The sequence below is a fragment of the Mustela lutreola genome, chromosome 3 (assembly GCF_030435805.1).
Source record: "Mustela lutreola isolate mMusLut2 chromosome 3, mMusLut2.pri, whole genome shotgun sequence".
Lineage (NCBI taxonomy): Eukaryota > Metazoa > Chordata > Mammalia > Carnivora > Mustelidae > Mustela > Mustela lutreola.
The window spans coordinates 159,229,279-159,255,722 of record NC_081292.1 but is presented as its reverse complement, the minus strand read 5'-3'; the positions used below and the strand labels follow the sequence as shown (position 1 = coordinate 159,255,722).

Sequence of the window (26,444 nt, the reverse complement as noted above, 5' to 3'; positions counted from 1 at the left end):
AGTGAATGTATGACCTTTTTTAAAGATTTTTTTTTTTATTTTGGGGAAAAATAGCATGGGGGGAGGGACAGAAAGAAAGGGAAAGGAGCATCTCTCTCTCTCTCTCTTTCAAATAAATAAATAAATCTTTAAAAAAGAAAAAAAAAAAGAGGAAACGGAGTGGGAGAGAAAGAAGCAGATTCCCCACTGAGCCCAAAGCCCATCTCAGGATTTGATACTAAGACCCTGAGATCATGACCTGAGCCAAAATCGTGTTGGTTGCTTAACTGACCGAGCCACCCAGGCACCCCTGTACAACTTTCTAAGTGTGACTCTAGGTACTTAATAGTCCTGTGCCTCGGGGTGTTTTGTTTTGTATTGTTTTGGTTTGTTTTTATTAAGGGCGAGGATTGTTGCCATTGTTTTCAAATAATGTAACATTCTGTGTAAGCACTAATGTTACAGGGATTTATATTCAATACATACATTACATGAGTGCTTTTTATTTATTTATTTTTTTAAGATTTTATTTATTTATTTGATGGAGAGAGAGAGATAGCAAGAGAGAGAACACAAGCAGGGAGAGGGAGAAGCAGGCTTCCTGCAGAGCAGAGAGCCTGATATGGGACTCGATCCCAGGACTCTGGTATCATGACATGAGCCAAAGGCAGATGCTTAACAACTGAGCCACCCACATGCCCGCATGAGTGCTTTTTAAGCTAGAACACTGTTTACATGCTGGTTATTATGATCTAGTGCTTCTAAAGATCCCCAATATCTAATACTTTCATTTCTTTACTGAAAAGTTTGTTTCAACAATCGTGAACCTGACTTGTGCTGTAAGAAGAAGAGCATGTTTCTGTTCCTGTTATAGAGTGCTGCTCCTGCTGCATTCAGGGGACTTAGCTGATGAATGAACACTGATTACTTTTTCTACAAGGAGGTATAACCAGGGACTATAATGAAACAGATATGAGTAAGGAGGACTTTTTAGAAATTTTCTGGGGCCACCAGAGTGACTCCTGAAAAGGACTCTAAAACAGAATCTAGATGTTTACTTCTGTGTTAAAAATCCAATTTTATGGTTTCCTGTACTACATCGAGGAAACCTAATTAACTGATTTCCTGAAAAAGGAAAAATAGAGTGTGGACAAATTCCTTTGTACAACCCACAGATTTTGAATTAGCTGTCTTCTGTGATGGATCGGGTGGCCATATTTTAATGTACAGAAATAGTCTGAAAGAAAGAGACTGTACCTTTTTGGGTTTTTAAAACATATCCAAGAAGAGACAGCTTGTATTAAACAAAACAAAACAAAATGAAACACACACAAAAAAACAGGCCTTGGAGGCATGCAGAGGAAGGTTTAAATCCTGACCTCACAGCCTAGCTCTGGAGTGGCTCTAGGTATCCTGTCTGGCCACTATTGGTGGTGTGGAGATAATCAAAAGGGATATAGTGATGACTGAAGTCCTAGAGTACTTAGCCCAATGTCTGGCAAGAAGTAGTAGCAGCAGTAGTAGTAGTTATTGTATTATTGTTGCTACCATTTACTGTTTTCTTATTAAGTCAAACATTATGCTAGATGCTTTATAACAATTATATTATTTAAAAATCTCAACTCCAAAAATAAAATAAAGATCTCAATTCCATGACTTCAGTTTTGTTAGGATCCCAACTGAAAATGGAAATTTACATGTAGAAAGTTCATGTGATTTACCTGTGGGTCATTGAGCTCGCTATTAAAGTCAGGATTAAAATAAATGTTAGTCTGACACTAATGCTCATTTTTTCTTTAAGCTAGAAGGACAAAATAAGTTGCATTATTATAGTTTATTTATTCAGATCGCTTTCTTTAAATAAGAGGTGGAGTTGGAGCCTATATGTTACGTCCTAAGGATAATATGTCCAATAATGAAGCCCTTTACTCTTGAGCTGTTCTACTGAAATGGGGGCAGGAGAGATGGCAAAAAAGAAACAGTTAAAAAATTCAGAGAAATAGGGGAGTCTGGGTCGCTCAGTTAGTTAAGTGTCCAACTCTTGATTTTGGCCCAGGTCATGGTCTTGAGGTCCTGGGATCAAGCCCTGGGCGGGGCCCCACACTCAACAGGGATTCTGCTTGAGATTCTCTCTCCCTCTCCCTCCACCCCGCCCCCGGCAACCCTCATGCTCTCTCTCAAATAAATAAATCAATCCAAAAAAAAAAAAAAAAAAAAATTCAGAGTAATTAAAGATACCCTACATGAAGTATAGAGTCATGCTACAAACTGCTGCTTTAAAACCCCTGATAAATTAAAAAAAAAAAAAATCTGTGAGATATGTTAAATTTTAAACTTTTTGGGATATTATTGTGCTGTAGTTTTCCACTTTGAAACCAGCCTTAAAGAGATGCAACCCAGCATCTGTTTCCATGGAAACAGAAGGACAATTTTACCAAGCACTACTTCCCAATTTGATTTTGCATAGTCATGTATACATAATTTAAGATGGACATTTTGATAATGAGTTTGGGATGAATTGTTAATGGACAGCAGACATTTACTTAAAGATTTTCTTTCTTACTGCCTGCCATTAACCATTTTTAGAAGAAAGTAAAAAGCTATCTTTCCTTATATATGAGGGCATTTTTTTTCTTCCCAGATAATATCTCAAAGTGGTATCCGATGTCCAACCTACTTATCAAGATAACAAATTATTTCTTTGTGATATGTATATTTTTCATATGTACTCATCACTAATATAAAATGAATTTGGTAGGATTTAACAGTTCACAATTTCCTTAAGTTTCAATGGTGTTCAAAGCCTATTATTTTATATTGCAGTGTATTGGTGAATAAAAAGTACTCTGTTAACTTCTCTTTATAACTTTTTTAGCTATATTGAAAGATGCAAATATGATATTCTGTTTCTCATTATCCTATATCATCACCAGAATAATCATTAGGAAAATTATTGATATCAGTACCTTAATTTGTTATGTTTGAATTTTACTCAGGTAATGGAAATATTCTTTAACCAGCCCATGAATTACATGCAATTTCCAATGGGAAGTTAAAAGCTGTGCAATTGCTTTGAACTAAAACCTTTAAGTAGCTTAATGAAGCATGTGCCTTTTAGGCTCAGTAAGCATATCATAATGGAATAAAGAAGTCAAGTTCTTTGCAGCATTAAATTCTTTCCTAACCAGCCCTTTAGCTTATATAGATTTAACATGTCGGGTTTTGATCTTGTAAATATAAAGGTGAATTCAAGTATGATAGGATTGAAAAATGGGGATTCTAAAGTCATATTTGGGGCCTATGACAGGCTAGCACTTTGAGGAAAAAAAAAAAAGTATTGTGAGCTATGTAGGGCAACAGGGAGAAGTGGATTTCTTTAACCAAATGACTTAACTCTTGGTGCTTAACGGCTTACATTTGCTTATGATTTACATCTTGCTTCAAAGGTGTTTAGACATCAGTCTCTGCGTTTCTGATTGCCTACTCAAGCTCAGAACTCCTTTTCCTTTTGTATCCTTTAACTGTAACAACTAGTTAAGATTCTGGTACATGTTGGGACTGTATTCCATAAATTTTGTTAAAAAGCAAATTTATGTAACTAAAAATAGGCACTTGAAGCTGCTCGGCCGCAGGGATTAAGGGTACCATCAGTGACTGCCAAATTCAGACATGAAAACGCTTAGAGATTTACCCTCCGTTGGTAATCAGGAGATCTATTTATAGATTCGCAAATTCCTGACTTTTCGCTAGGATAACCAGCGAGGAAGGCTCCTTTTAGATGACTTACACAAATCAGAGCATTCTCTTTGCCCACAATTCTATTTCATAAACTCTTTGTGATCCAGTAGCTCATTTTCAACCTAGCATAACTGAACAGGCTTTTGTACAGAAAAAAAAAAAAAAAAAAAGATGTTACTCTTCAAATGTTAACTTTAAAGACTGCTGGGCTGTGTGGCCCACCTGTGAACAAAGTGAGTGAGTTTATCACCTGAAAAAATATTTTTACTTCACACTGCTGATCATTAGACTAGAATTAATTCTCATTTTATTACTCAGGTAGATATTGGCACAAACAATTGGCAACATACTCTTTGCTAGTTGGGCATTTACTGAATTCTCCCAGTATTCTTGTTGCTTGTTTTTGTTATCCACTAAAGTAAATGTAAATGTTCGATTTTCCATGTTCTTTACTTTGTGTGTGTGTTGAATAGGGCTTAGTCTATCATGTAATCAGAACTTTTAAATCTTGTAGTAATTAATCAGGGCTTTCTATTTTATTTATTTATTTGTTTGTTTGAGAGAGAGCCCCTGGGGTGGGGGGTGGGCAGCAAGGCAGAGGGAGATAGAGAATCCTAAGTAGATTCCATGCCAAGCACAGAGCCCTATTCAGGGCTTGATCTCACACTCCTGAGATCATAACTTGAGCTGAAATCAAGAGTCTAATGCTTAACTGACTGACCCATCCTGGGGCCCAAGCAGGGCATTTTAAACCTTGGTCTGCATAAGCAATCAGCTTGCATTTGTTAAATACATAGATACTGCACCCATCCTTCTGATTTATGCACAATTTGGTAAAGAGAAAATACACTTAAATGCATATTCACTAGAGCAATTATAATATGGAAACATTAACATTAAACTGGAATTCACTGCAAATGTGCCTATTTTCTTCAAGTAAAGAGAAACCAAAGGAGGTTGACATATGTAAAATAATGATAATGAGTAACATAATGTGCAATTGAAGGATAAGCATGTGTTGGAGTAATTAAAGCAAAAAAAAAAGCTAGCTTAAGTTTAGATTATTATCTTTAGAATGGATTTTACATATTGCTTTTGAAATGCAAAGGTATGAGTCTGAGGGGGAGTATATGCCTCTTTTTTGAGAGTTCTCATTGTTTCTTGCTGTTACAATCCAGCAGAGGGAGCATGAGCTAATGAACAAACTGTAAGTGGTAAGAACATTACCAACGATGCTGCTGAGTAGAAAAATTTAGAAAAAGTCTTGCTGATTTCAAACATAAAAACACAAGTGGGAAAAATATCTCAATTTTATGCCATTAAAAATTGTTTTCAAGCAATAAAAAATTATGTGTAAACAAAGGCATCTCAAAGTAGACAACAATTAAAGTTAAAACTAAGCTCTGGCCCTATGCCACATAGTCCAATCTATACCATAACATAAAGAATGATTCGAAAGAATTTAACAGATCTGAGAACTACCAGTGTGCTCTACTTATGTGGATACAGTTCATAAAACAAAATCTGTAAGGAATTTCTAATGAATGAGAGATCATCAGTGGTTGTTTGCCTAGATTTTTCTCAGAGTTACTGTCGTGGCCAAGTAATTGGTGTTGTCGGATAATATGGTACCAGTGACAAGATCAGGGTCTTTCCTAAAATTTGCTTTTTTGCTTAAATAACATTCTGTGAGCTCCCAGGGTATTCTTAGAAAGGTTCTGATTGAAAAATCAAATGAGATCATCCTAAATCAGATCATCCTTTGCATCTCAAATATAAGGAGCATAGACTGAACCTTTCTGTATGCCAATATCATAATTTGCAGTAAGATTTGCTTGATGAGGATTGTCAGTACACATTTATGACCATTTTTATATTTTGAAGACAATATAGCAGATTCCTATAGTTTTGGGTTCATTGACTTGAGAACAACCTAATGTACACTAACCTGCCTCCTCAGTGTGCATGCATTTTTTTAAAAGTAAAGTGCTCCATATCACTCGGCATCAGGGAAATACAAATCAAAACCACAATGAGATATCACCTCACACCAGTCAGAATGGCTAAAATAAACAAGTCGGGAAATGACAGATGCTGGCGAGGATGCGGAGAAAGGGGAACCCTTCTACACTGTTGGTGGGAATGCAAGCTGGTGCAGCCACTCTGGAAAACAGCATGGAGGTTCCTCAAAATGTTGAAAATAGAACTGCCCTATGACCCAGCAATTGCACTATTGGGTATTTACCCTAAGCCCTATGACCCAGCAATTGCACTATTGGGTATTTACCCTAAGCCCTATGACCCAGCAATTGCAGTATTGGGTATTTACCCTAAAGATACAAACGTAGTGATCCAAAGGGGCACATGCACCCGAATGTTTATAGCAGCAATGTCCACAATAGTCAAACTATGGAAAGAACCTAGATGTCCATCAACAGATGAATGGATCAAGAAGATGTGGTATATATACACAATGGAATACTATGCAGCCATCAAAAGAAATGAAATCTTGACATTTGCGACAACATGGATGGAACTAGAGCGTATCATGCTTAGCGAAGAAAGAAACTATCATATGATCTCCCTGATATGAGGAAGTGGTGATGCAACATGGGGGCTTAAGTGGGTAGGAGAAGAATAAATGAAACAAGATGGGATTGGGAGGGAGACAAACCATAAGTGACTCAGTGACTCTTAATCTCACAAAACAAACTGAGGGTTGCTGGGGGGAGGGGGTTTTGGAGAAGGGGGTGGGGTTATGGACATTGGGGAGGGTATGTGTTTTGGTGAGTGCTGTGAAGTGTGTAAACCTGGTGATTCACAGACCTGTACCCCTGGGGATAAAAATATATGTTTATAAAAAATAAAAAATTATTAAAAAAAAAGTCTGAATATTATAGCTCCTGTGACATAAACCTTTTTTTTTTTAAGATTTTATTTATTTATTTAACAGAGAGATAGTGAGAGAGGGAACACCGGAGGGGGAGGGGGAGTGGGAGCAGGAGAGGGAGAAGCAGGCTTCCCGCTGAGCAGGAAGCCTGATGTGGGTCTCGAACCCAGGACCCTGGGACCATGACCTGAGCCAAAGGCAGACGCTTAATGACTGAGCCACCCAGGCACCCCGACATAAACCTTTTGATATTGTCTCTATTTAGATGAAGTGTCTCTTTTATTTATTTATTTAGTTAGTTAATTAGTTGGCTTTGATAACTCCTGTTCCTGACATTCTATGTCTTATCCTATTGTGTCTAATGTCATCCTGGCCATAGCCAGAAATGTTTTACATGACCTCAGCCCAGGAGTGTGGCACTTAGCATGTAGACTTGGTCCCCTAGGTCTGATCCTAGTCTTCTTTCATGTTCCTTGTTCCATGTGTCTTCACTATTGTCTGAATGACCAGTTGTAACCTTTACTCAGGTTAGCTACAACCCAGCCCTTCTTGCTCCGTCCACACCTCCTTTCTGACAAATACTGCCTGCCTGTCTGGATGTCAGAATTATAATAACTTTCAGTTCCTTATTTGGGAAAATTATTAACTTCATTGTATCTTAATGTTTTCATTTATGAAATGGGGGTAATAGGTTGGTGGTAAATTACCTATTACGTATAAGTGCTGAGAACAGCACATAACACATACAAGTACAATTGCTAATTATTATTACTGATGGTTGTGGTAGTGTTAGTCACCTCATCTCATTCTGACAATTATCCTGAACCCCTGACTCCTATTTGTTTTTAGCCCAGATCCCAAGTCTAGCCAACCTCACCAGCTTTGACTTGAGTTTCTGATTTGTATCTTCTTAGCCCCTGCTATATCCCTAAGGGGCAGAATATTATATGGCCCGACATGATCAAACCATTTTGTGGAATAGTTAGAACACATCCAAAATAGCACAAGATTCTTTTCATGAAGTCCCTAAATCAGTCTGTCTTAGAAAAAATATATATATATATTAGCAGCAGTGACATAGTTGAAACAGAAAGTGCATCCAGGATAGCAAAACAAAAATCAATGAAAAACACTGACCACAGAATCAGGTGACAGGTATTCTCACAAATCCCAAAATATGAGCTGTCAATTTCATGGCCATGTGATACTCTGTGGAAGGAAAGGAAAAGAAAGTGATGAGATGCCTGATGGAAATGAGACCAGCTTACACCCAAATTGCCAACAGATACTCACGAGAAATTGCTTCAGGCCAGTTGGAGAATAGTAGATGAAACTGGGAGAGGTATTTTCATACAGTCCAATTTGTAAGTCAGTGAAAAGTCTCCTTTCTAATGTCTGAAAGGCCTGAGCACCCTGAGACCTGTGTGGATGTCTTCAAATTCACTAGTGGAAATTCTTCTTAGGAGAAACTTCAAGGAGTAAAGCACAATCGAGACAATATTTCTAGAGACAATAGGGACAAAGAAAATGGGAGGTCCAGATGAAAATAGGAGCAATGAACAGAACCCAGAGATCTCAAAAAATAGAAGGCATTTTTTTTTTCGACTCTTCAGAAAAGTGCAGGAGCAGGAGAGCTAGACTTGCAAAGTTAGAAGTGGTCTCCAGTGTAAACCTTTCCTGTCCGGGACAGCTGGAAACCTTTGACCTTCAGCTTCCCCACTGGGTACTAAAGGAATCAGCTTTACTATGAAAACCTCCCGTTCTTTCCACCAGCATCCAGAATTTTCAGACTGATTCACAAAATAGCTAAGCCTTCAGCTAGCAAGTACTCCATTGTATGCTCTTGATACGGGGGGTTTCCACCCTGAATATACATTCAAATCATTTGAAGAGCTTTATGCCCTCTCCTGGTCCTACTCCAGACCATTTGGATCATAATCTATGAGGGTGAGGCCAAGCAGAAGTATATTCTAAAAGCTTTCCAGGAGGGACCTACTGAAAAAGAAGTTACTTTAAAAAGAAAAAGTGATTGTAATTGTAATGTCACCATTTAACATCAAGACACTGCACACCTCCCTCCAGAATGGTAATTGCTAAACTTCACTGCACATTAGAATTACCTGTGGAGGGGCACCTGGGTGCTCAGTGGGTTAAGCATCTGCCTTCAGCTTAGGTCATGATCCCAAGGTCCTGGGATCAAGCCCCGCATCTAGCCTCTGGCTCAGTGGGGAGTGTGTTTCTCCCTCTCCCACTCCCCTTCCCCCTGCTTGTGCTCTCCTGCTCTTTCAACTAAATAAAATCTTAAAAAAAAAAAAAAAATTACCTGGGGAAGAATTTAAAACCCCAATGACCAAATTACATCCTCTACCAGCTAAATGGGAATGCATGGACTTGGGAAGCAGGCAACAGGATAATTTTTAAAATGCCAGGTGATTGCCCAAAAAAGAAAAGAAAGAAATGGTCTCCTGATCAAACCCGTCTCTTAAAAGACCAGGAGAATTGGACGCATCCAACAATGAGAACAGCAGCGATAGTGGAAGAGACTGGACACAATAAGAATAAAGAAAATAAGGAGGAAGATGATCTCTCTACAAACAAGGCAAGAACATCAAAGCTTTGTGCTCATATGAGGAAGTTCTAGAACCTAGGTGAGGTTCGGTGGGCTGAGGTCCGGAGCCGATGACCAAGAAATAATTCTTCAGACATCTTTGGTGCAAAAAATTACCCAATTTCATAGCCATAAGTAGTCTGTAGAAGACACTGACAAGAAACAGTAAAGATTGAAATCCATCATGGTCTATGCGACATTCCAACACATGTGGTCCTTACAGCCAACTTCCCTAAAAAACGGTTTCCAGTTGCGTTTTAATTCAATCGGGTACTGGTTTCGGCCAGCTCCCAGTAGAGGTCTCTCGGCCAGAAGTGGCTAGACCAGGGATGTGGAGGGGATCACATTAGATCAATCAGGAGGAAACCTCACACAGGAGTCTTAAAATTGGCAGCCGTCCTGGTGACTTAGGTGGCTGTCCCGTGCCCAAGAGAGACAACTTCATATAAGAACAGGAATAAAGAGAGGGTATCAAGTTTCTGGGTCCTATTGCCATTCTGGCCAGGGTACTAACTTACAGCCAAGAGGCAGACGCTCTCCTCCCCGTAGAGCAGCCACGGGCTAGAGGATTACAGCCTGAGCAATTGACATGCAAGTGTTCCAATAAGACCATACTCCTTGAAAAGCCCTGAAATGAGCGTAAAGGAAAAGGAGAGAAAGTACTCACCAATTTTGCACTGAAGCTCAGAGTCCAAATGTAAAGACTCACAGCCCCACGTTCGGGCACCATATGAGGAAGTTCTAGAACCTAGGTGAGGTTCGGTGGGCTGAGGTCCCGAGCTGATGACCAAGAAAGAATTCTTGAGACATCGTTGGTGCAAAATGGTGGTTTATTAAAGCACGGGGGCAGGAAGAGCTGCTGCCCCAGATTGTGAGGGATGGCAGGTTATGAACCCTGCGGATGGGGGAAGGTGAGGAAAAGGGGGGTTTCAACGGAGTTTTCATATGCTAAAGAGGGCCTACATGGTGCCAGGATACCGGAGGCCTCCCCCTTGTGGCTTGATCAATGTTGTCTTTAGACCAGCCATTAACATCAAGATACTTGGGAGACTTTTTGATGGGATGTAACAATCCTGCTATCAATCATCTTTGTTAGTGAGATTTAGGACATTTGTAAGCCAAGGGAGACTCCTGTCTTGCAGGATTGTGATCCCTGCAAGTTAGCTATTTGCTTATTGTCCATGGCAGTCAGGGCTGCCTGAGGAATGCTACACATATGACTGAGGGGGAGCAGATGGAGAGGGGGTGCAAGGCGCCAGCTTTTACTTTGTCTTCAGCCAGCTTCATGCTCCCTCATCACATAGATGGGAAAAGGGCAATCTAATATTTCAGAGCAAGCTAAAAGAAATTGTGTAATGATAAAATGTACAAAAGAACACTATAAATCAAATTTAGAAATACCTCTGAAATAAGGGTCAGAAATGCAGTAAGGATTTAGAAATTAAAGAATGAATTCATTTAGAAACAAAGGCTAAATTTGAAACATCACATGAGTCAGTAACCCCAAAACCTCAATAATCCACTTTTAATAGAAGGTGGCATATAGAGGGATAAGCAACAAGATCCAAAATAATAGGATTTCCTAGTGAGAAAAATCAAAGTAACAAGACAAAATGAACATTAATACTTATAATTAAAGAAAATGTGCCTGAAATAAAATTGAAACTGCATATTGAAAAGGAATGCTGGGGAACCTGGATAGCTCAGTGGGTTAAAGCCTCTGCCTTCAGCTCAGGTCGTGATCCCAGGGTCCTGAGATCAAGCCCCGCATCAGGTTCTCTGCTCAGCAGGGAGCCTGCTTCCTCCTCTCCCTCTGCCTGCCTCTCTGCCTACTTGTGATCTCTTTCTGTCAAATGAATAAATAAAATCTTAAAAGAAAAGAAAAGAAAAGAAAAGGAATGCTGTCTATCTGAAAGAGTGATACAGAATGAATAATATTAAGATACATTGTGGTAAACCTATTGAACTTTAAAAAAAATAAAATAAAATCAGTTTGGTGTTCAAGCAAGTAGAGATTTGTAAAAAAAAAGAATAAGTTAAGGAAAACCAGATTATCATCAGACTTTTCAAAAACAGCTATTTGCGTTAGAAGTAAATAGCAATAACATTTTAAAGATACTCAAGGAAATAGATGGTGAGCCAAGGACTTCATATATACCAAATTGATTTTCTAATACAAAGGCTACAGATATGTTTATCAACATGCAGGAAATCAGAATATTGTTCCTAGTAAATAGAAAATCATTTGTCCATTTGCTCAAGCAAAACCTGAGAATGCTTCTTGATTTCTTTTCCTCCTCTCATAGCTTATGTCAGAGTCAATTGCAAGTCTTATTTGGTTCTATCTTAAAAACATCCCAAGTTTGGTCATCTAAGTGGCTCAATTGGTTGAGCGTCAGGCTCTTGGTTTTAGTTCAGGTTATGATCTTAGGGTCCTGAGAGCATGTCCCAACCACCACCCCCCACCTCACCCCAACCCTTGGGCTCCAGCTCCAGGCTCTGGGCTCCATGCAAATCTACTTGGGATTCTTTCCCTCTGTCCCTTCCTCCCCTTCTGCCCCTTCTCCCACATGCACTTGCGCTGTCTCTCTCTCTATATATAAACTAAATAAATCTTAAAGTAAAAATATCCCAAATTTGACCTATCCACCTCTGCTGTTATCCTGTTAGTACAAGCAGCCACCATCTCTAGCTGGCATGACTGTGAGAGTCCCCATAAGTGTTTCTCTGCTTCCATTCCTGCCTCCCTCTAATCTGCTTTCCACACAGCAGCCAGCATAAGCTATTAATAGTCATCCTCATGTGTAGAAACTTATGATTTCCTACGTGATCTGGTCTTGGATACCTCTCTCCTCCACCCTTGTTCACTACATCCTGCCCCATTGCTAGCTTATGTCAACCAGTTTTCTCAGCTGCAGAGAACATCCGTTTGCTATTCCCTCTCTCTGGAATGCTGTTCCATACACATGGAAGTCCAGCTGCTCTCTCAGTTTACTAAGGTATCTTTTCAAGTATTGTGTTCTCCGGGTGGCCTTTCCTAATCCCCTATCTAATATAGTATAGTACTTTGTCTACTCTTACTGTGTTTGATAGTTCTTCACAGAAGTTCTTGATCTTCTGTTATACTATGAATGTATTTGTGTATCATACTCTTTTCTTCTAAAATACAAACTCCAGGGAATGGACTAGGTTTACTCTGTTCACTTCAGTATCCTTAGTACCTTAAATGGTACCTGAAGTATACATACTCTCAGTAATATTTGTTGAGTGACTGAGTACATTCATTCATAAGAGAGGCTGTAGACCAAGTGTATCTATTATAAAAAATAGATAATGGAGGGATGCCTGGATGGCTCAGTGGGTTAAAGCCTCTGCCTTCTGCTCAGGTCATGATCCCAGGTCCTGGGATCAAGCCCTGCATGGGGGGGGGTCGGGTGTCTCTGCTCAGCAGGGAGCCTGCTTCCTCCTCTCTCTCTGCCTGCCTCTCTGCCTACCTGTGGTTTTTGTCTGTCAAATAAATAAATAAAATCTTTGAAAAAAAAAAAGATAGTGGAAACCTGGTGGCTCAGTTGTTAAGTGCCTGCCTTTGGCTCAGGTCATGATCCTAGGGTCCTGGGATGGAGCCACCCGTCACTCCGCAGGAAGCCTGCTTCTCCTCTCCCACTCCCTACTGCTTGTGTTCCCTCTCTTGCTGTCTCTCTCTCTCTGCCAAATAAATTAATAAATTCTTCAAAAAAATAAATAATAGGCTCTTACTGGGAACAAAATACTTTGGAAGCATTCTTGTTCTGTGCTTAATTTGTCAAAAAGTAGGATGATATGAATCTATCATGTCTCTTTGAAATGCTTCTCTCAGAGTATGTACTGGCTTGAAAATGGCTTTGAATCTTCTGTCATTCAGCAAAGAGACAAAATTTTATAAATGACTCAGCTTCTAGCCCCTGTAATTATTAACCACTATCTTTTCAAGTACCATGAATCTAGCCAAGGTCCTTTGAATCAGATTACATAGATTACATGTAAAGGTGAATTGATCATTTTATGAGATATTTATTCCTGTGTTATAGTATTACACTCTCCCATACTTTTTTTTAGATAACAATACCAATATGTAATTAACAATATGTAAATAACAATACATCATTTTACTGTTTCTCAAGAAGTCTGTCTTTTGTGAAATGTTAGCAAGAAAAGTTCATATAAAGGACTTAAAAATAAACTTGTATGTGGCATACTGATTAGATTATGTGAAACATAAACAGACTGATACATGGCATCATCTATCAGTTGTTACCTTTCTCACTCCTGTCCTAGCTACAGGTCCCGAAAAATCTTTAACCTTTGCATATAGGCTCTGTATCCTCCAGTGCTTGAACCAACCTACACCAGATAACCCAAACTTACCAGTATGGAACTTGAACATCATTTTTCTTCTTGAAGCTTGTAACTTTTCTCTTTCTTTTTTTAAATATTTATTTATTTTAGAAATAGAGAGAGAGTGCACAGGTTGTTGGGTGGGGGGTGGTGATCAGAGGGAAGAGGACAAGGGAAGCACATTCTCTGCTTAGCAGGACAAGGGACTCTGTCCAGGACCCGAGCTGGAACCAAGAGTCTGAAGGTTAAGCTACTGAGCCACTCAGGTACGCCCCCCCCCCCGCCCCGCCTTTCTCTTTGATAGTCACGGTGTGTTCTGTCCTTTCTAATGGATTGCTGCTCAGATTTCTGCATGGGAGCATCTATAATCCTGCTCTAAATCTCAAGGCATTGGAACAAGGCTTGACAGTTGTGCTCAGTTCTTTCCAATTCTTGTAAAGTATGAACTCCGGTCCCCACTCTTCTCAGTTGCTGACTGGGGCCTTAATGCAGATCACACCATTTTTCCCAACCCCAGGAGCCATTACTTGACTTTGGGGCTCTGCATCATACAAAAAAGTGATTCATATATACCTAACCCATCCTCTTGAGAAGTTTTTGATCTTATTAATTTGCCAATATGAAGAAATGAGTGCTTAAAGCATAGATTATTAAACAGATACATACAAGTAATGTATGAATGAACAGTAAAATATGCATGTTCTAAGAAGAGTCAGAGATAACTTTTCAGAAACAGAGTGGACAGATATCAATACATACTTGGGGTTTAAACTAATAGAAGAAATTAAACATTCCATTTTTTAGAAATGCCATTTTTTAATTTATTTGTGCTTGATTTAGTAATTTTAGCATCTTTAAATTCAGCGAATGGCTTTTGTAATTACATGTGTCTCAAATACTTATTAACATTATGTTAATTATGGAACTAATGCAGTATTTGAGTATAAACCAAGAATCTTATGTTTGCAGTTGGCAGTTTAATCTTGTTTTTAAGGGGTTTTTAATGTGAAATTACCATTTAGTCTTGTAATAGCTTTTCTTAGGGTAAACTCTTTTCCATTAAGTTTGGCATTAGGGATGAAAAAAGATGCATGACTGTGTTTCAGCTACAGAAATAAACAGTAATTAATCTTTACTAACATAGGATGGAACATCTAGTAATAAAACAACCTAAAAACACATTAATTTGAATATTTAACAAATTTGTTTCAAATCCTTTGCATATGGTACCATGGGAGTTCAAGAATAGACTGGTTTTTTGAGTGGAACTTGGCAACTGTCCTAATTTTAAGAGGATATGGAGAAGAATGACTAATTTGTAATGTTTCCCCTTTCTCTGATACTGTGCTATAAACGAGGGGTGCCTCATGATTAGATGCTAATGACAATGCCATTGCTGTTCACATTTACTACCATAGGAGATAGAAATTTACACAAAATTAAGACTGGACATGGAAAAATAAATATTTAAAACAGTGTGTTCTTCTAGGGGAAATTTCCTTGCAAACATGCATCATCTCATTATCAATATACAATTTGATAACACCAGGAAGATTTTCTCTTTTAAATCACTATCTGACTTCTGTTTTCATGTGTTTCCTTTAGATAAGAAATGTTGAAACCAACCAGTGTTTAGACAACATGGGTCGCAAGGAAAATGAAAAAGTGGGTATATTCAACTGTCATGGTATGGGAGGAAATCAGGTAAACTCTCTCTCTCTCTCTCTCTCTTTTTTAAATCAACTTCATCTTTGGGGGGAAAGTATTGCTGTGAAAACTGTCACAGTAAACCATGACTCACATGCCAAAAAAGTAAAGTCTTAGCTTAGGAAATTAATGGACATTCAAATCAAGAACTACTTTGGCTATCTTATTAATCCCACTATCTTAAGAAAACACTACAGAATTTAATAAATAAATACTATAGCATTTAAATAAATATAATTTAATAAGTGAGCCCAATTAATGACAAATATTTTTGAAGATAGCCAAATATTTTTGACTGATCTCATTTCACCATATATGAGCAAATGAACAGTACGTTTTATTCTCTTAGCCAAGTAGTATAAAATAATCCCTCAAGAACAGTGATGTTTTCCAACAGTGATTATTCTAAATTTCTTTTTTAAGTGTTTATATATATTATGTTTTCTATAAATTTCTGAGGTTCAGTAAAGTTGAAAATGCGTGATAAGCACATCTGTTAGATTTCCACTTTGGCTCTCTGAAGATGCCCTTTGAACCAGGTAAAAATGAAATGTTTAAACAAAACTGATGGTTGATTAAAAGGCTAGGCCAACCTTTTTGTGTGTTGCTGTCCAGTTATCAGAGACCTGTCGGACTATAACAGGGATCCTTGTACTCTCTTTAATAAAATGTTTGACAGTGGCTTGGCAAGGTGGGTCGTGTGGAGGCTGCCTAGCCCTGAGCCTTCAGGTGGAGCAGCCCTACTGTCGTGGCCATTTTGAGAGACAGAATTTAGAGATTGTAGTAATTCATAACAGAGTTTGAGGTAGCTAATCTTCTATAGACAAATTGTCCAAAAAATTGAGGAGAAACATATCAGTGAGTTCTTCATCTATTGTATTAGAGTGAAATTAGAAAGTAAAAATTATTCTGTGCAGCACAACATCATGATTATATTGGTAATGCAGCTGGATATAATGGAGTACTATGCAGCCATCAAAAAACCCGAAATCTTGCCATTTGCAAGGATGTGAACGGAACTAGAAGGTATTATGCTAAGCAAAATAAGTCAGTCAGAGAAAGATAATTATCATATGATCTCACTGATATGAGGAATTTGAGAAATAAGACAGAGGATCATAGGGGAAAGGAGGGAAAAGATGAAACAAGATGAAACCAGAGAAGGAGACAAACATAAGAGACTCATAATCTCAGGAAACAAATCGAGGGTTGTTGGTGGGAGGGTTTTGGGAGGGATGGGGAAGCTGGGGGATGGACACTGGGGAGGGCGTTTGTTGTGGTGAGCACTGTGAATTGTGTAAGACTGATGAATCACAGACCTGTACCCCTGAAACAAGTAATACATTATATGTTTAAAAAAAAATCTTCAGGGAAAAAGCAGTAGCCCTGTTGCATTTTGACCCCATACTTCAAATAGGACCTGTGTGATTAAATGAAGAACATTCAAAAATTAAATTTTCCTCTTAAAAAAAAACAAAAAAATTATTAAAATCTTAATTAGTATTCTAAAATTTCAACTTAAGCAGAAAAATATTTAAATCAAACTTTCTAAATTACAGCATGGAAAAATAACTTCACGAAAGAGAATAATAGGAAAAAACAATACAGACAGAACAATGGCAGAGCATTCACAAATGGTCCAGCTTTTATATTGATTCACAATGAATGTGAGAGACTTCTACTACCAAAACCAATAGAATCCCAGTGAATTCATTTGGAAATGGCCAACAACTTAACTGTTCGTGGTCTAACTATGCAGAGTTTAATTTTTTCACAAATGGAAGTAAGAGATCTGAAGGTAGTCAACTCTTGACATTTGTTTAGGTCTTCAGTGACTTTGTCAAGAAATCAAAAACTTTCTAACTTTCCATTCTTCAGTCCTTAAAATTAACATTTATCATCAGGTGGTCACATGAGGGCTGCTGAAACTCCAGACATCATGTCCACATTCAGGGCAGCAAGAAGTTGGGGTAGAGAAGAACTGCAGGAGTCATGACTAACCTTTTACTGGGAAAAACAAAACTTCCTGCAAGCCATGGTGCAGGCCTTGTTAGCCATCAAGGCTGGAACATCCCCTCAAGTGTGGCTAAGTATGCTGGATAGGTAGTCAACGACGGGTAAGATTGGTGGGGGAAATATACCAACCTAAGACAGGACGCAGATCATTGATATCTGCCATCTGATGACGGGTAAGGATATTCCCTGCCACTGACAACCTATGACAGGCACGATCCCTGCCATAAAAGAAAAGAGAGGAAGATGTCGGAGGCAGGCTCCTGGCCAGGGCAGCCTCTGCCATTAAAAGATGGCGTCTGGCTAGTTAGGATTGCCTCGTGAGACTAAGCAGAATGCCCAAAGAGGAAGTAAACAGCATTGGTTGCTAGCAAAGTTGTTCGTTTAGGTGCACAGCCTGATTTGCTCCCTCCTGTACCCTGCTCGTTGATTGGTCATGTAAATCTATATAAGTGTGTAGACTTGCGGAAATAGAGAGAAGATACGTCTGAAAAAAAAAAATGCTTTTTACCCCCTTCCCTGTAAGTCTCTTTGGCCAGAAATATGTTACTTGGATACCTGTAGCACAAAAACACAGAATATTTTACTACCCTTTCATGTGTAAATGTCCTTACAGTTCATTTACCATGGATACTGGATGGACATGTAGAACTGTCTCCAGAATGTGTTTCATCAGCTGATGAAAAAAGTCAGCTGATTGTCTGCACCTTGATGACCTACAGAATTCCAAAAAAGCACAGTATTTGTGATTTCATCCTAATCTAAGGCAGATAAAAATGAAGATAGGAAATGAAAAGGAGGATAATCAGGATGAATTATGCTCATTGATTTTTAAGTTGCCATAATTAATATTAAAAAATACAACCAGGCAGACTTGTATTTGTCTACAGGACACAAAACAACTGGATCATAAATGTTAAAAACTACATTACTCATTTACAAGTGTTCAATACCTAGAAGTTATGCCACTCTACCATAACCTTCTTATTAGCAGGGACTATGTCTTATTCTTCTCTTCATCTCTAGTACTTGGCCAAGGGCCTAGGATATAGTAGGTAACTAATAACCAACAGTAGGTAAATAGATGAAAGAATTCAAAGTCAGAACAATAGACTTGGGGCACCTGGTTGGCTCAGTGGGTTAAGCCTCTGCCTTCGGCTCAGGTCCTGATCTCAGGGTCCTGGGATCGAGCCCTGCATTGGGCTTCCTGCTGAACTAGGAGCCTGCTTTCCCCCTCTCCCTCTGCCTGCCTCTCTGCCTACTTGTGATCTCTCTCTCTCTCTCTCTTTCAGATAAAAAATAAAATCTTAAGGAAAAAACAAAAAAGAACAGTAGACTTATACCATAGTACTATGTAGACATTGTCATAGAATACTGTTATTGTCATGGTAACTGGAAGTATATAAAGACACCACTCTTAGGGATTCATAAATAAAGTGAACAAACAATAAGTAAAAACCCATACCTACATATATTCTAACGATACTACACTGTCAACTTAATGACAAAGTAGAAATTAAAACCAGAGTTTTTCCATCTACATGATTAGTTATAGATGCCTACAGATAAGCATAGAAGAAAGTTTATAGCACCCCTTTTTGCTGTAACAGAGCAATGGACACAGCTAAATATTTACCAAGACAGGAATGTTTAAATAAATTGTGGCTCATCCATAGTACTGAAAACTCCAGTCACCAAATTGAGTGAAAGAGGTCTATAAGTATTGTCATGGAAAACTGAAAAAGAGGGGGAAAATCCATAATAAAACTTACTTTGAATTACCTCATTTATGAACAATGTATGTGAAAGTTTTTCTCTATAAAGTATCTATAATATCTGTATTTGTATTGATGCAATATAATCTGTTAGAAATGCATACAAATTTCTCTGCAGTATAATTACCTCTGGTGAGAAGAATGAGTTGGAATGGGAAACTTTACTTTTTACCCCACATTTTTCTGCATATAAGTATTACTTTCAGAGTTAAACAAATACAAATAGAGAAAATTAAACTATTGAGAACAAAAGAGTATCATTTTATTTTTCTAAGATTTTATTTTATTTGTTTGTTTGTTTATTTATTTATTTGAGAGGGAGAGAGAACACAAGTAGGGAGAGTAGTAGCATTGGGAGAGGGAGAAGCAGGCTCCCCGCTGACCTGGGGCTCCTTCCCAGGAGCCTTCAATCATGACCTCAGCCGAAGATGTTAACCACCTGAGCCACCCCAGTGTCCCAAAACAGTATTATATTAGAGCATTGCCCTGACCTGATAAATTGTGTCATTTATGGTAAATTACTTAATATTTTTTAGGTTTACTATTATACTTATAAAATGGGAAAAAGACTTTCTCTTTTTCCTCTAAAGATTTAGTGAAATTTATATAAATACTAACACTAGCTTGGCATATACTGGACACTCGGGACATACACTGGTCTGTTGACATTAATTATTCTCTTAACGTATTTCGGTTTCTTTTCTCAATTGTTTCTCTTTTCTCTGTAAGAAAATAGAAGTATTCGTTCAGTAGCTAATGCCAGAGGCAAGGTAAATGCACACACTTCCTATGATATTGTTAAGCTTAATAAAATGAACTGCCTCTCCTGTTGTTTTAATATATATTATAAAAAAATTAAACCTTTACATAAAACCCTACTATGATTTATACTTTGATGGAATTCAATATTTCTTGGATGATTGATCCTAGTTCATCCCTAATTAAGGACATGTTTACATTTTTTACAGTTTAGAAAAGAACAGATTTTGGGATTTTTATTCTCAGAGCTACCTTCCCTGTGTTTTATTGTTACTCTTTTATGTTACTATGGAAGCTGTATCTATATTTATGGTTATTTTGTTTAAAATTCTTTAAAAGTAGCCCAAACCCATATAAAATATTAGTTTCTCACTCTTGCTTTTGCACAAAATTCGTGAGATGTTAACACTGTTTTTTTTTTGTTTTGTTTTGTTTTGTTTTGTTTTGTTTTTAGCATTTCTACTTGGTTTCATTTCTAAATGAAGGTGTTTTGTGTTTGTTGACAACTATCCCTTAACCATTTCCCCTTGCATGGGAGTTTTGTTATTATTATTTTTTTAATGTTCTTGGAGATATCAGGAAGAAGCTTACTTTTCAGTAGTTGCCAGAAAACTTTTCTTAAACACTTAAACATTCCAACACCCAACATGCTCTCCCTCCACCCTACCCAGGGCTTGGGATATGGTAGGCACCTAATAAAAACTAGCCAAGAAAATGAAAGCATGCTTGGAAGTTTCTGTAGCAAGAATACTGTAAAAATAAGATACCAGGTGTAGAATTATTATTACATTCAACATTTGATCATCTTGAGGTACTCTTTTTTTTTTTTTTTTGAGGTATTCTTTTAGAACCTTAGTAATAAAAATCTTCTGTCTCAAACAATAATCACATAATTAGAAAGTCCATGCCTATCTGTTCTTGAAATGCTTTCACTCACAAATAATGTGATGAACATTAAACACTTTCAAAAGAATGAAAATAAATAGGAATTTGATTAAAACTTGAATATATATTTATATACGTGTGTGTGTGTGTGTGTGTGTGTGTGTGTAAGAAGAACTCACAGTTTCCTAGTAGAATGTATATTACTGGAAGTTATGGGATTGTCTTCTCTTTACTTCTGAAAAGATGAAATTGATTCCTGGAAGCAGTTCCATGTCCCCTACAATGCTAATGCCTCAGATTTATATCTTTATCTCCAACCTCTCTTCTAAACTCTGGAATCTCTTGCCAGTTAATTACTGGGAATCTCTGCAGGCATCTCAAACTTAGCTGTTTTCAGAATGTGCTCATTTTCTTCTATTTCACATAAGCATCCAAAATTTAAACCCAACATAGACATTTCTGAAGTTTGGTTGGTCACCTAATCCTGATACTATCTTGAAAATCATATACCTTGACTCTGATCTCTAAGACCGTTTATAACTAGGGCCTCTATCTTCTTTGACCTATGTGACCAGAAAACCTCATTATTACCACACATCATATGGAATTCCATGATTACATTCTACATATACCACTTTATAATTAAATTTGATGAAAATCTCTAGCAATTCTCCACTGCCCTATGAATTACATAAGAATTCCTTAGTTATGTGTATAGTTATGTATTCCTTACTTATGTATATATACAAAACTCCACATAGTTTCATCCTCATCTGACTTTCCAGCAGAGTCTCCTTTGATGCTCTAATAGTTTGTGTTTTCTTTTCTTTTTTTTTTTTTTTTTTGTCCTGTAGACATGTGTCTGATACTTTTCCATTCCCTGTAGGCTCTGTGCATTTTCATATCTCTGCAGTTCACTGACACTGTTCTGTGTACTTGCACTGCTGACCAAATACTACTCCATTCACAAACTTAAGACATACTGTTTAAAACCCAAATAATTTAACTTCTTTTTGGCTATCCATTGGCTAACAACTTCTTTACCTGAACAGGGCATATTTGAATGGATACAATATAATTTATTTAATTAATCCCTATTACTTAATACACAGTACCATTAGAGAATTTTTACTGTTACAGGTGAGGCTCCTCAATAACCTTGTAGCTAAAATCTTGTAAGCATCTCTATTTACTTCTTTATAAATACTGTCTGGGGGCGCCTGGGTGGCTAAGTGAGTTAAAGCCTCTGCCTTTGGCTCAGGTCATGATCCCCTGCATCAGGCTGTCTGCTCAGCAGGGAGCCTGCTTCCTCCTCTCCCTCTGCCTGCCTCTCTGCCTACTTGCAATCTCTGTCTGTCAAATAAATAAATAAAATCGTTATTTAAAAAATACTGTCTGGAAGTAAATTGGACAAGTCAAAACTTCTGCAACATTATAAGGCTTTTAATTCATGGTGACAAGTTGTCCCTTTTAAGGTTTTACTAGTTTAATGGGACTAATTGCTAAGCTATGAAGAGGCACTATGGTAAATATTTTACGTACATATCTGCCTTTCATTCCCATAACAATCTATGAAGTACGTACTATTACTATCCTGATTTTACTCATGAGTCTAATGGGAACTCTGAGAGACTGGTAATATGATTAGGAAGTAAAGCCAGTTTGAATCTAAATCTGGCTGATTCCCCACCACATACATGTTCATTGCATTTATCTTGATTTCCAATCCTGCTCCCCAGGATTGTGATCAGACTGAACAACCCTAAACAGGCATTGTATTTTTGCTTTATTCTGTTTTCATCTTTGCCAATTTAGTATGGGAGAAACATTTTATCTTTTTAAAATCATATCTCTAATGCTAATGCATTTAAGCAATTTAAAAATTGACGTCCATACTTGGTAGATTTTCTAGTCAGCTTTTTGCCTTTGTCTTTTCTTACATTTTCATTGGTGGTTGAGGGAGCTCTTGTTTCTCTTCTCCACTTATAAAAATACTTTATTGAGATTATTACCTTCTGTGATACGTGTTCCAGATTTTTTTTTTCAGATTTTATATTTTTTTTCTGGTATGTTTTCATGTACAGACTTTTAAAGAGTTTATATATTTCAATCATTGCTTGCTTTTATGCTTTCTCTTTTTGTTGCAGAAGTACCATTCTTTTTTAATGAGGTACTTTTAAATGACATTTACATCTGCTTTAAAGAGCCAATATCAAAATTGGCAAATAGGTCTTAGTCTTATTGGTCATATATCTGACACTATTTTTTATTCAAAATTTATATAAAATATACCTGTAATTAGATATAAGATTAATATATTTATCAAATAACCATTTTACTTTAATAACAAGTATCAGTATAAAATTTTAAAAAATCCAGTGGTGAGTGTTTCCCTTTGAATTGCAATATCTTTTTAATCAAAAGGGGGGAAAAGCATGCGTATTGTACTCATTATTTCTAAAGACAAGAAAATATATAAAATGATGGAAAAATACTCATATTTTAGCAAATGCATTTATAATGTTCTCTTTCTCCCTGGAGCCACTCATTTGGAGGCAGCTAGAAAGCATATGGAAACATTCCATGTAATTTATAGTAGTAAATGATTCACAGCCATTTTTCAAGGTAGGAAGCCTTTAGGGAAGCTTATGCTAGCCATTTATTAAAACCGTGTGTTCTGCCAGGGTAAAGAAGAGATCATTAGGTCTTATCAATACTTTCAAACAAATGTCTCCTCCTCTAAAATGTGACGACTTATATTTAAGAAGAATCTAAGCTTATGATAGTAAACAAATTTTGAGGGTAAAAAAAAAACTTCCTGGCCTTATTACAGACCTTCTCCTAGAAAGAGTTTTATTATTTTAGTAATGCATTCTGATGTACTCACAGATTATAATGAATACATTCATTCAACAAAAATGAATGGACTTTATGGTTTGCATTTTTATCAGTATTATAATTACTTAGAAGCCCTTTCTACATTAATTTGGTCCACTTTTAGTAAAGTTTGCACAATAGAATTAAAATCACCAGGGTAAATTTGCAAGTGAAATGAAATGGCCTAAGAGGAAAGAAGGAGCATGTCCTATTCATTAAGTGTTTAAATGAGCTGGATACTTGCAAGCTGGAGGAGATCAGCATTATTTATGTTAAAAGAATATCTGGTAAGCCTGGAAATGATTGAAATTTGCAGGAACTTAAACGTAGGATGTGATTCTGCCTAGTTTTCCTGGTTAGAATGTTTCCTGGCATAAAAACAAAGAGCAAATCTGTTGTGTTCAACCCCTTTCTTTTCCTGGTAGGAGTTACTCAGAGATTGTGAAATTTTTTTTCTTAAGGTTTCCTATAAAATGAGCACTAATATTGGCCATTTCTTAGATTTATCTTTTCTTCTGGGTGTAATCTTATATATCTCTACATAATGATTATTAATATCTATCACTTGACATTTTTTTCAAAAGCTCTGGAAGAATTGGCAGTGCAAGTTAACCTAGAAAGCACTTTTACTATTTTACTGTAAAGTACTTAAAATTAATTCCCTGAAATCCCACCTTCATTTAAATAAGCCAAACCTTTGGCTTTGAGCTTTCTAGCTAATAAGTACAAAATAGGTTATATGTTTCATTGTGTAAATAATGTAAAAACAAGCCACCTTCAAAAAGGTTCAGTTATTCCTAGTGTTGAACTGATAAAAATTTCTACTCTGATTCCTGGTAAAGAAAGCAACAAGGAGGGACACTAGACTAAACTTAAAGGGACACCAGTCTCTGAGAAGTCATCTAGGGGGCACCTGGGTGGTTCAGTCCCTTAAGCATCTGCCTTGGGCTCAGGTCATGATCTCAGGGTTCTGGGATCAAGCTCTGTGTCAGTCAGGTTCCCTGCTCAGTGGGGAATCTGCTTCTCTCTGTTGCTCCTTCTTTCTCTCTCGCTGTCTCTCAAATAAATAAATAAAAGCTTAAAAAATAAGTCATCTTATCATCTTATGATATCAAAGTATGTGACTGCACATAGCAGGACAAAAGAAATATTTATCCTGTTGATTAATCGATTAATTATAGTGTATCATATTAGCCTGGGCTCTAAAAAGCTTAAAATTAAATTTCTATAGAGCTTAAAGGTTAAAATACTTTAAGCTCTTTGGGAAATTCATGTAAATTTATATTCATTTTACTAATGAGTTTCCCAGATTTTTTTTTAAAACCGCCCTTAAAAAGTTAAATATCACAATTTTCATAAAGAAGAAAGTTTAATACTAGTTTAATGAAATCCCAGTACACATACACACACACACACACACACACACACACCCTTCTGTTATCTCACACCATCAGTAGAGCTTTTCTTACTGAGAAGGGTAAGCCATTAGCACAAAAATCTACCAGAAGAAAAATGTTAGCAGCATCAGTCTGTTCCCTCAGTTCACCCGTTTATCTCCTCTGCAGCCCATGTTAAGTAGACACACTCCAAGCTTTCCGCTGACATTACTAACTTAAGCGTGTCTGCCTTCAACCATTCAGTTCCAGCAGAGCTTTTTACCCTCTGCGCTGTTTCAATCTTCAGAACCTCATTCCTCTCTTCGTTTTGTCTACAAGTGCTTTTCTCCTGATTTATGCATAATGCTTCTTGACTCAACACCTTAGTCTTATCATTACTCTGAGCTGCTTCCTTGTTCAAGTAATCTTCCTCCTGACATTTCTATATTTAATAATTAAAAGAAATAATAATGTGAATGCATGAATCTACTATATATAAAGACCATTAAGGTCCTTTGAAATGATCTCCTATTTCTCCCCCCTAAGACCACATGTGTACCTAAATTTCACTGAGGATGTAAATAATTATTTTAAAGTATCATGTAAAGCTGTTTATAGCAGGTCATGTAATAATTTCATCTTGGCTCAATCTAGGAGTAAAAGCCATTTTATTAGCTTCTAAGTAAGGTAAATAATGTCTATGATTTCCAAATTAATGGTGTGGGCTAGCCTATTTTTATATTAACCGTAGGTGAAGCAGAATCCATACTTCAAATTACTTGCTTTGCTGTACCTAAGAAACTTCTTTTCTTAGAGTTTTTATTTTTATTTATCTTTTTTTTTTTAAGATTTAATTTATTTATTTGACAGACAGAGATCACAAGTAGGCAGAGAGGCAGGCAGAGAGAGAGAGGAGGAAGCAGGCTCCCTGCTAAGCAGAGAGCATGATGCGGGGCTCGACCCCAGGACCCTGGAATCATGACCTGAGCTGAAGGCAGAGTCTTTAACCCACTGAGCCACCCAGGCGCCCCGTTTTTCTTAGAGTTTTTAGTTCTATCATAGTTATTAAATTATATAGAAGAGAAGTATCAGGTAAGGGTATTTCTAAGTTTCTGTTTTTCTTTCAACTATGAAAGCTTGATTTTTCCAGGAAAGAAAAGGTAGCACAATAAAGCATCGGTAACAAAAATCTAAGAAATTCATATTCAGCTGCCTGACTAACCAGTGCCAGGAAAGGAAACATAAAGTTTGGGAAAAGGAAAAATCTATAAAATCTGTAAATATTATGGCCAAATAAAATGCCAAGTATAATATTTTTGTAGCACCAAGATTCTTAAAGCGGTCCTTAGTTAATACTCAACAGTTTTTGAAAGGAGTTATCAAGGGCACCTGGGTGATTCAGTCAGGTAAGTGTCTTGGTTTCTGCTCAGGTCATGAGCTCAGGGTTGTGAGATCAAGCCCTG

The 26,444-nt window shown here is 37.2% G+C and overlaps 1 protein-coding gene across 2 annotated transcripts in view; it reads left to right on the top strand.

Moving 5' to 3' along the window:
• GALNT13 (polypeptide N-acetylgalactosaminyltransferase 13) overlaps positions 1–26,444 on the top strand; it is a 540,912-nt gene that overhangs the window by 483,550 nt on the left and 30,918 nt on the right. For both annotated transcript variants that reach the window (XM_059167305.1, XM_059167304.1), the window contains one exon: positions 15,195–15,293. In XM_059167305.1, the coding sequence (XP_059023288.1) occupies positions 15,195–15,293 (99 nt within the window). The remainder of the gene's footprint in view (positions 1–15,194; positions 15,294–26,444) is intronic.